Here is an 11,519-nt window from a genome sequence, read left to right on the forward strand (position 1 = left end):
GTCGGCTGAGTCCCGATTTCAGTTGGTAAGAGATGATGGTAGAGGTCGAGTGTAACGCAGATCCCACGAAACCATGGACCGAAGTTGTCAACAGGGCACTATGCAAGCTGGTAGTGGCTGATGGTGGGCTGTGGTTGCATGGAACGGACTGGGTCCTCTGGTCCAGTCGAACCGATCATTGACTGGGAATGGTTATGTTGGACTACTTGTAGACCAAATGCAGCCATTCATGGATTTCGTGTTCCCAAACAAATATGGATTTTTTTGTGTGGATGAGAATGCACCGTTTCACCGTGCCACAGTCGTTCGAAGAATGGTTTACCGAACATTCAGGACAATTCGAGTTAATGTTTTGTACCTCGTAGAACATTTATTGGGAATAATCTAGAGGCCATTTCCTGCATAAAATCCCGCACTGATAACACTTTTGAAATTATGGACGGCTATAGAGGTAGGATGTGTCAATATTTCTACAGGGGACTTCCAACGAATTGAGTCCATGCCATGTCGGGTTTCTGCGCTGCGCATGGCAAAAAGATGTCCAACTATGTGTTTGGAGATATCCCACGACTTTTGTCACTTCAGTGTTATAAAATCGTTAGCAAACATAAAAGTTTTTATTTCTTCTCCCTCAACTGAAGTTCCCTTCCTAAATTTATCTTTGGTTTCTTTTACAGATTTCTCAAAGTACCCCCTGCATAATAGCGGGGATAGCGTGATCTCCTCTTTCGTTCTCTTCTCAACTACTGCATGTATTTCATGTCCTTCCGCTCTTATAACTGCAGCCTGATTTCGGTGCAAGTTATAGGTAACCTATAGCTACTTGTATCATACCCCTGCTGCCTTCAATATTTCAAGTGACGTATTAAACTCAGGACTGTCACCTACGAATCGTGTAATCATAGTCTGTCATTCCTTAATATATCTTCTAAGACGAAATGTAGAGTTAGTATTACCTCTCGCGTTCTTACATTTCTACGCAATGGAAACCGATCTTCTCCGAGATCTGCTTCTATCAGCTTTTCTATTTTGTGATCATTCATGTCAGTATTTTGCAATCATGACTTATTAAACAGGTGAGTCGATAATATTCACATCTACCAGAACCTGCATTCTTTGGGACTGTCATTATTTCATTCTTCTCCAGGTCTGAAGAATATTACGCTTGTCTCATACATCTTGCTCAGCGGTGGAATAGTTTTGTCTTGTCTGGAGCTACTAAGCAGCTCAATAATTCTGGAAGATTTAAACTAAGACTGTCTTGGTTTCAAATTGTTTTACTTATTTATTGACAATGACGCATTTGCCCTTGTGGGATATTTCCAGTTAACTTATTAACATTATGAGGCAAAGATACATTAAAAATATGTGGATGGGGGTAGTATGAAGTAAAGTATCAGACTATGTAGCGGTTCCTACAGCTGACAAGGACTATGACCTTACGTGAGGAGTAATGTGGTGAGCCAACATCCGAACTTTAATGCTAGTGTATTGCATTAAGACAAAAAGTATAAGGAAAATTAGCCAAATTAAAGCATAAGGGATGTAAAAGTGGGAATAAAATTCAGAAGTACAATTACAGTATCTACCAGAAACATGAGATATGATGAAACAAGAAAAAAATTCAAATGACCTTAAGTTTCTCGTCCTCTTTACGTTCCTTGTCCACTTCAAGTTTCATGTCCTCTTTATGTTTAGGTCGCTCAGCCATTGATTGTTCAAACATCTCCATAAGTTTCTGTCCCTCTTGAAGATCATTTGGATCTATCTCAGGTAGCTCTGACTCCCGTGCCTGTATCTCAAATTGCTGAGTCTGTTTTATAGATTGCTGGTCAAGTTTATGTCGTTGTGGCTGTGATTCCTCATGTTTCTGTTGTTGTGATTGTCGCATCTGCAGGGAACAAAAAGGATACACTGTATATTTCGCAAACAAGTGCGTCGAAGGTCTGAGAAGTAACTATTTACGATAGTATCGTGACTATTGTATGGTCATAAATGTGCAAGTCTATTCATCTCTACATGATTACATCAACATATACCGTTTGTAACTGCCTTGCTGTAGTCAAGACTTGGTTTGCTATGCAGTGTTTACCCATCACACTTCCTGCCATTGTGAATTGACGAATCCTTGATCCCCCTGGATGTCACCTATCAAACCGATGCCTTCCTTTAGTCAAACTGTACCACAGATTTCCAAAACTGAGTACAGTACTTCATCAGGCATCATGTCTACGCGTGAAATCTTCAGGATTCTCCTATAACACTACATTTCAAAACATTGTGTCATCTTCTTGTCTGAACTGTTTATCGACTATGTTTGACATCCGTACAAAACTAGACTCCAGACAAATACCTTGATAAAAGACATCCTAATATTTTAATTTTTTTCTTTGTTAATGTGTTTCTCCTTTCCAGAAATAATTTTGTTGCTACTGCCAGTACGCATTTCATATCTCTGTACTTTGACCATGGTCAGTTACTTTGGATCCGAAATAGCAAAACACACCTACTACTTTTAGTGTCTCATTCCGTATTGTTTTTCCTTCAGCACCTCCCGATTTAACTAAACTAAATTACATTACTATTGCTTTACTTTTATTGATGTTCATCTTATAACGTCTTTTGAAGACAGTGTCTGGTCCACTGGTGTCTCTAATATAATAGTGGTATAGTGTTATGCACATGTACAGATGGCGGTAGTATTGTGCACACAACGTTCATAAGCGCAGCGCACTGGTGGAGCTGTCATTTGTACTCAGGTGATTCATGTGAAAAGGTTTCCGATGTGATAATGATCACATGACGGGAATTAACAGACTTTGAATGTGGGATGGTAGGTGGAGCTAGACGCATCGAATATCCCATTTCGTAAATCGTTAGGGAATTCAATATTACGCGATCCACAGTGTCAAGAGTGTGCCGGCAATACCAAATTTCAGGCGTTACCTGTCGTCGCAGACAACGTAGTGGCCGATGGTCTTCACTTAACGACCGAGAGCAGCGACGTTTGCGTAGAGTTCTCAGTGTTAACAGACAAGCAACACTGTGTGATATAATGGCAAAAAACAATGTGGACTTACGACAAACGTATCCATTAGGACACTGCATTTGGCTTTAATTGGTTATGGCAGCAGAAGACTGACTTGGATGCTCTTCTTAACAGAACGAAATCGCATGCAGCGCCTCTCCTTGGCTTTTGACCATATAGGTAGGGCCCTAGACAACTGGAAAACCGTGGCCTGGTCGGCTGAGTCCAGATTTCAGTAGGTAAGAGCTGATGGTAGTGGTCGAGTGTGACGCAGATCCTAGGAAACCATGGGCCGAAGTTGTCAACAAAGTACTGTGCAAGCTGGTGGTGGCGCATGGCGGGCTATGTTTACATGTAACGGACTGGGTCCTCTGGTCCAGTCGAACCGATCATTGGCTGGAAATGGTTATGTTGGGCTACTGGTAAACCAAGTGCAGCCCTTCATGGATTTCGTGTTCGCAAACAACGATGTGTAATTTTTGGATGCGAATGCGCCGTTTCACCATGCTGCAATTGTTCACGTGTGGTTTAAAGAACATTCTGGACAATTCGAGCGAACATTTTAGCCAACTAGATCGCACGACTGAATCCCGTAGAATGTTTAGTGGACGTAATCGAGAGGTCATTTCCTGCATAAAATTCCGCACTTGTAACACTTTTGGAATTATGGACAGCTATAGATGCAGTATGGGTCAATATTTCTACAGGCTACTTCCAACGACTTGGTGAGTCCATGCCACGTCGGGTTCTGCGCTACGCCAGGCAAAAAGAAGTCCGAACCATGTTAGGAGATATCCCACGACTTTTATCACCTCAGTGCTACAATGTCGTTAGCGGACATCAATGTTTTTATTTCTTCTCTCTCAACTTAAATGACCTAATACAGTACGTAGCCAACCGCCTTCCGACGTACACAGCGCGGAGCATTGGGTACAGTGGGAAAAATGTAAATATAATGCGGTCGAGTGCAAAAGATATGTCAGACCTTGCAGTTCGCTGTACAAATGTAGAGGAGTGATGACAAGAGTATGGTAAGAAATAATAAGGGTATATAGCTTTGGTTAACCGACGTGTTGAAGAAACGTGGTCGCACTGCTAAATTGCATATGCAGAAAACAATTAATCAGGTAAATACTAGAACTGTTAAAATTACATTAGAGCAGGTACAGCGATAAAATAGTGCAAAGACACAAGCTGTGTAGAAGGTAAATTACGTTTATAAAGTATGAAATTGTTGAAACCTGCCTAACAATAATACTTAAAATGAAAGTAAAAAATAATAAGTCAGAGCATAATAAACCAGTTAGAAGATAAAGGCATGTATACTGTTGCGTAACATTCACAACAAAGAACGATTGATGGATTAGTATTGTGGGTGTCATGATATAATAAAACGGTTTCTGCTAACCGACTGATCATTGAATAATCTACCTTTCTCTTCACTGAGGTGGATAAGAATTTCGATTTCTTCTAAAAGATTTAGCTTTTTCGCTTTGCGGGCGGTATGGAGTACATGAAAATTCTTCGACGTCGCGGGCCTGTGGCCACCAGATTTTTTGTGCTCAGTAACAATCTGCCTTTTCTTGTTAAGTAATATTTACTAAACGTCGTTAGAAATTTCCTACCAGTCTGGCCTACATATGAAGCTTCACAGTCGACGCACTCAATCCTATAAACACTGGAGTCATCGTATTTGTCTTTGGTAGATAGTTCATTATGGAGGTACCAATACTGTACTCCGAAAGAGTGTCGTATACTCCAGCACCCTCGACTTAGATCTTTCAGTGCACGATCAAATTCTTCTTGGAGTATAATATTTCTCTTTTCTTCTTCATCTAATTTCTTCTTTCTTTCTATAATACACACTAAACAAAACGAGGAGCGCAGGTATATTTGAAATGTCGAGAGTCATCCGCTTTACACTCTTTGCTCATGGAGAATTACAATTTTGCTCAAAGTAATTTTCCTTCCTGGGATATACTATCTCAGAACTAAATTAAAACAGTTCCTGTTGCCTCTGTCCTGACCAGAGTTTTCTCGAGATTTCTCTAGGTCGTAAGCGAAATGTTGAAACTGGAAGTCCCCTTCCAAATATTCCAGACTGGAACTGGCTCTGTTCCACTACCAGCTCTCCTGGTATTTGATCGAAAATTCCCCGACCTTCCAATGATGACTCTATGACTCTGGAACAGCCTGCTCTATTTTTACGGTTAGAGGACGGAAAGTGATAATAAAAAGTCTGTAATACTGATTTCAAGTTCTTTCCCTTGTGTAGTCCTATATATTCCTTTCCTTTTCCAGCATCCCCCTCTTTGCTTAGTACTGGCTTTTCATATGGATTCTTAACATTCGTAAAGGTGCTTCTTTTTCTCCAAAGGTCTCTTTAATGTTCTTTTAAGCTGCATGTATCTCTCCCACAAATGAAACACAAATGAAAAGTGATTACTACGGCAGAGATAGAGCTTTAATGTGCCCTGACGCCATTCCAGAGTATTTACACAATTATATTTAAATTCACTAACAATTTTAAATGAGGATAATATTAATTTTGTTTCTCCTTCCTTTAGCCCTTCCCCTTAGCACTTAGCTTCAAATGGGTCTTACTATCAAATGTATTCTGCCCAGTATTCATACTTCTTATCAAACATTCATCTCACTACTTCAAATGTGAATAGTCTCTCAACTAATATTGGTACTGATTCATAACATACGAATACATGGGGTCTTCCAGAAATGTTTCATTATACTTCGGGGGGGTTCTAGAGGGTCCAACGAAGATAAAGAGCGTTGTCCGCTTGCTCATTCTAAGAAATTAGCCCTTAGGCAGCAAACGTGACTGTGTGTTGACGGACCATAGGTGGAACGCTTCCCAATGTCGTATGTTTTTCAGCGATTGCGATTGATTGCCACGATCGGCCGTAGAAAAGATGGAGCTTGCTCCTGCGTAGAAAGGTCTTGTCTCCTACGAAATCGATGTTCTGTTGCTTTGGTGGATGACCGTTTCTGAAACAGGTTTCCATCCGCAGTTTATTTTTCTCCTGGAATCCTCTAAAATACCCCATGTTTTTCGGTGCAGAGGAGAAAAATAAACTGCAAATGGAAACCCATGTTTCTCCTGTGGGTCGTTAGGTACATTTTCACTGATGTTTCGGCGGAAATTTGCAATTTAGTTTTTACAACAGGGAGCTGGAGTCAGCCCAAACAAATCTTGCACAAGATGTTTTTAATATGATAATAGCGTTGACGGAAAGCTTCAGTTTGTTTCACATTACAAAGAAAATAATTTTCTAAAAGTTGAATTTTACGTGACCATTCGATAGAGCGATGCCAAATTAGTCTACCGCGATATTCGGTTTTCTCGATGTTTATTAACAGGAACAGAATAAGCGGAGCTCCAGTAGCGACTGACCAGCGCTTCTGCATAGCTGCAGCAGTCAGTGTGGGCCAGTGCGGTGCTGTCGTGCTGGAGTGCTGGTTTCCTTCCTGTTTTACGGTTCCTGTTAATACACGCCAGACTAATTTGGTTCCGCTCTATCGAATGGGCACATAAAATTCCAATTTTAGAAAATCATTATGTTTGTAATGGGAAACAAATCGACGCTTGCCAGCGATGAGCTGGACTTACCTGGGCTGACTCCAGCTACACGTAGAAAAAAAAAAAAAAAAAAAAATCTGCAAATATGTATGTAACATTACTTAATAATAATAATTATTATTATTAATATCATTACGATTATTATTTATATTACTATGCTGAGACATAACATCGTAATCAATCAAAACATGGAACAACTCCAAGAAATGTTAAAAATATGTCCTATTGTATAAATAGAAACAGCCATAAATAGAGCTTGTAAAGCTTAGCATTACTCTTCAGGCCCTTTCTTATTTGCCTTTATCAGTTTCTGTCCATCTCATTTTTGAGATGTCTGTAGTCTTTATTGCTAACATCATTTACTGAACTTTTATAATTTTACCTTTCGCCAGTTAAATTCAGTATCTTGTGTGTGATCTACAGATAGCTCCCGGGCTCCGTCTTTTTACACTATATGTTCCTCTCTCAGAGGCCACCCATTTGTCTTGTGTTATATTCCTTTCTCCAGTTACAATCAATTGTCGCCTAATGATCACTTTGAAACCTCCTCAATCAGAGGTTCTCTTAAATTACGTGGATCACATATTCTTAACTTTCTATCTCACAGCAATTTTTTCGGTTCATTCTAGCATCCATAACCAGTAAACAACGGAGTCACTGGAAATGTTTGCAGTTTATAATTTAGTTTCTAAATCTCTGTCTACTATTATATAATCTATGCGACACCTTCCTGTGTCTCCAGCTCTCTTCAACCTATGTAACTTTCATTCCTTATTCTGAAATCAAGTGTCAGCAATGATTAAATTGTTGTCTATGCTAAATTCAGCTAGGTGGCTTTCACGTTCATTTCTTTATCTTGGATATGTTATACTTTTTGCCTTCTCTTTATTTTCTGTTACCGAATTCCAGTAAAATTAATTAGTCAGGAAAGGGGAGTGTATAAACTTCTCCAAGAGAAAAAAAAACTCTTAACATTGTTTTCGTGATATCGAGGTCGGCATGCCTGTTATTTCTGGTCACAAACAACAGTGAAGAAACGTAATTTTCAGAGCCAAAGTTGATCAGAAAGAGCATTCGAACCTCTATCTTAGTTGACAGGTTCACCGTTTTGACTTCGCTTAGTGCTGGAAGTGATATTTTAAAACGACTAACGGTAACTGCCATAGTTAGATTTGTAGGCATAAACCGAGTAGCCTATAAAATTCTTTGAAACTATTGTTTTTTTTTCATTGTGTTCGACCTAAACATCAGTAAAATTAGTTTGATTGTTATATTTTTCTCGGATTTTTTATTTAGAAAACAAACAGTGTTGAAACTTCTAATTATTTCAGTTAATTGCATTTGTAACATTAGTTCATAAAATTATAAATCTTTTTGTAAAATTTTACGCAGTTGACTAATAATCTTAAATACCACATTACGAGTTTTTAATAAAAAATGGTGTTTTTGATTGCTAGAGGCTACGAAATTTCTCCATAGGTTGACCCTAGTAGTCTAACGATACTAAATATGGCCGTGGCTAAAACTCTCTCGACCCTCCACTCAGCGTGTTAACTGTGATAAAAGACTGAATGTGGCCACACTATAAGCATAGCTTCTGTCATAGAAAACTGAGAGCCAAGCGGAGTGGCCGCTCGGTTTGAGGTGCCATGGCACGGATTCTGCGGCCCCTCCCGTCAGAGGTTCGACTCCTCCCTCGGGCATGGGTGTGTGTGTGTTGTTCTTAGCATAAGTTAGTTTAAGTAGTGTGTAGGGCTAGGGACCGATGATCTCAGCAGTTTGATCCCTTAGGAATTCACACACACACACGCATATACATACATAGAACGGAGAGAGTTCGGACCAGCTTCGAATTAAGGGTGAATGGTTACGAGTGACAGAAAATGAGCACAGGTAACTCCAGTTTATAAAAGGGATTAGAAAACGGGTACACTTAAATCTCTAACGTACGTCTGTTGTGGGATCACAGAGCATATCATAAAGTCGAACGTTTCGTTGTTCCGGAACGAAAAAAAAAAGAAAAAACTTGTAAGATTCGGCACAGGTTCAGAGAAAACAGCTCGCGTGATACACATTCGTTCTTTTTATACACGATATTCTGCATTTAATAGAGACAATCTTACGGATTATCTTCGTAAATTTCTGATGGACTTAAAACATTTTTGACTAACACACCCCTCTGTATTATACTGCGAACGAAGGTAGCCGTAGATGTACCATATGGACGTGTAATAGGGCAGCTAACATTGTTAACATATCCAAAGTACTTGGAAAATGTTGCTGATGGATGATCCTAAGGAAATGCTGAATTAATAAAAAATTAATGATGGAGGATGAACCATTTAATTAAATTTTTTTTAATGCCAGAATTCGAACCCAGATCACCTGCTTACATACCAGCTGTGCTAGCCACTGCGCCACACTGGCATTGCAGCTGCATAGCATATCCTATTGTATATCTCCTTCGCTGATTCATACTCCACGACTCAGCCTACTGGTATCCCGTTCTAAACTCGCATCACTATTTTAGAGACTTTCCGATATCGAAATAGCATCTTGGCAATGCACAGAATGGGGTTAATCCTGCCTGTAACTCAGGAATAAGTGATATATTGATTGTATACAATTGATATTCCTGAGACATATGTGGTCTCACCTATATTTACGATAACGATGTCGAAAGAATCAATGAATTAAAATTTATAGCAGCATCAATCCCAGGACTGAGACGTTGTAAACAGATACGCCAGACACTGCACCACACTGACGCTATAGCTACCAGAACTGCTCAGTATACCCGCGTATGTCTTCCTGATTAACATATCAACCACACCGGAGGCACAGATAGGATTAACTCCTTTTCGCTCATTGCTAAGGGGCTATTCCAATATCACAGAGCCTCTCCAATAGTAATGCGAGTTGAGAAGGGCAATAGCAATGGTTGAGGCATGAACTGGTATTTGCATCGGTGAGGAAGACGTACTAGGGTATTCCACTCAGGTACTGTCGCTGTAGTTCGTGTGTGGCGCAGTGGATAGCGCAGCTGCCTAATAGAGAGACGATGTGGGTTCGAATTGTGGCAATTGTGCAAATTTTATTCTTTGCTTTGTCCTGTGTCATTATCGTAAATCAACTGAGACTCAATATGTCTCAGGAATATTAACTGTGTAAGATCGCTAAAACAGTAGTTTCACAGATTTTTACTAAATGGCAGGTATCTTTATGTGTTGGTAAACGCACCAAAATGGCCATAACAAACTAAAATAATCCGATGGTATCCGTTTGTAAGAGCACTGGTACATTGCTACAGCTTTTCAAAGTTTAAAAAATTCGAGTGTAATATTATGAACTAAATACATCGAGCATATATTGCAATAGGATAAGGTACGCTTGGGAAAAGCCTAGAGACACAGGAAAATACCATCTGAATAATGTAATTTTGAGACAGAAATTGCGAAATCAGCTACTGGATTGTAAGGAGAACCAGAAACAAAATGGTTCAAATGGCTCTGAGCACTGTGGGAATTAACTGCTGAGGTCACCAGTCCCCTAGAACTTAGAACTACTTAAACCTAATTAACCTAAGGACATCACACACATCCATGCCCAAGGCAGGATTCGAATATGCGGCCGTAGCTGTCGCGCGGTTCCAGACTGTGGCGCCTAGAACCGCTCGGCCATAGCGGCCGGCGAACCAGAAACAGATGTAGATTCAAATCATAACGTAATTATCATGAAAAGTAAGGCCAAGCTAAACAGGAAGACTTACTGTACAAGAGCGTAAAAGGTACGATAAAAAGTTCGAGCTTCTCTGAGCTGTGGACACTGCAATACTGAATACTAATATTAGTAGATCAGTTGGAGAATAGACATCCATAAAAAAGATAATCACAGAAATTTACAGAGAGATTAAGGTATAATAAAGATGTTGTGGACAACAGAAGAAATATTTATTGTTCGACAAAAGGAGGAATTACAAAAATGTCCAGGAGAAGAAAGCGTAAACATATGTCATATGGCTGTCCGATGCCGTATCGACACTATGCTTCCCTGGTAGCACTAATTGGTTATTGTTTAAGGCAGGAAGAGGCCTTTGTTCGCTCTTCACTTTCATGTTGCACCGTTACAAGGGACAACGAGATATCAACACTGGTCTGTAGAGAAATTGAGTGGGCAATGCCACAGCTGTTATTAAGCCCCATGGGGCTTTTACGCGCTCTGAAAATGACTGAATATTTGCCCAATATGCTTATTTTGATTGGCGATAGTTCTCTGGATAAACCACTTAAGTGTTATTTGGAATTGAGGAGGCAATCAGCTTACCAGCAGCATGGTATCTCTCGCTTTCTTCAGCAGCTCGGCGACGTCAATCTTTCCTTCCATTGGGCTGGTGGGAACCAGGACGACTACAAAGTCAACGTCGCTTTTGTTTGCCTCGGACCTGCCTCTCCGGTTGTCGTTTTTAGTCGCTGGAGCCGGCATCGCCGCAGCGACGGACACTAGGAGCAGTAACAGGTGAGACTTTGCCTCCATAGTGGTCGTACCAAAGTCTGTCTGGCACTAACTCTGGCCCCTTCACAACGTGTAACGCACTTGCCTCGCTGTCCATTCACATCCCCGCACCGTTCACTTACTGCTTGCAAGACACACAATAGCACTTGTGGCAGTAGAAGCTAAGGTGCATATCATCAAATGGCAATCTCAGTATTATGCATATGGGAGGTCATTTTATGGTAATGAGACTTCCCTATTACTTTTTTATTACCTCAGCCCTGATAGCTATAATTACTGTACATGCACCTTCGTAATCTGCCTCTGAGGCTCAGTGGTTAGCATGTATGATTTCCAGACAGAGGACTTGGATTCAATTCGTGGTACTTCCGACGATTTTCCACG

General features: G+C 40.2%; 1 protein-coding gene across 2 annotated transcripts in view; it reads right to left on the reverse strand.

The window, feature by feature from the left end:
* The window catches only part of LOC126345089 (trichohyalin-like), a 38,118-nt gene extending 26,858 nt beyond the window's left edge, over nucleotides 1-11,260 (reverse strand). The window contains exons 1-2 of one of the 2 annotated variants that reach the window (XM_050002074.1): nucleotides 10,947-11,260; nucleotides 1,634-1,891 (exon numbers count right to left, since the gene is read on the reverse strand). In XM_050002074.1, coding sequence (XP_049858031.1) covers nucleotides 1,634-1,891; nucleotides 10,947-11,156 — 468 coding nt within the window. In that variant the 5' untranslated portion in view covers nucleotides 11,157-11,260. The remainder of the gene's footprint in view (nucleotides 1-1,633; nucleotides 1,892-10,946) is intronic. The other variant, XM_050002075.1, reaches the window with a different exon arrangement.
* Nucleotides 11,261-11,519: the final 259 nt, after the last annotated feature.

This window comes from Schistocerca gregaria, chromosome 1, assembly GCF_023897955.1.
Source record: "Schistocerca gregaria isolate iqSchGreg1 chromosome 1, iqSchGreg1.2, whole genome shotgun sequence".
Classification (NCBI taxonomy): Eukaryota; Metazoa; Arthropoda; class Insecta; order Orthoptera; family Acrididae; genus Schistocerca; species Schistocerca gregaria.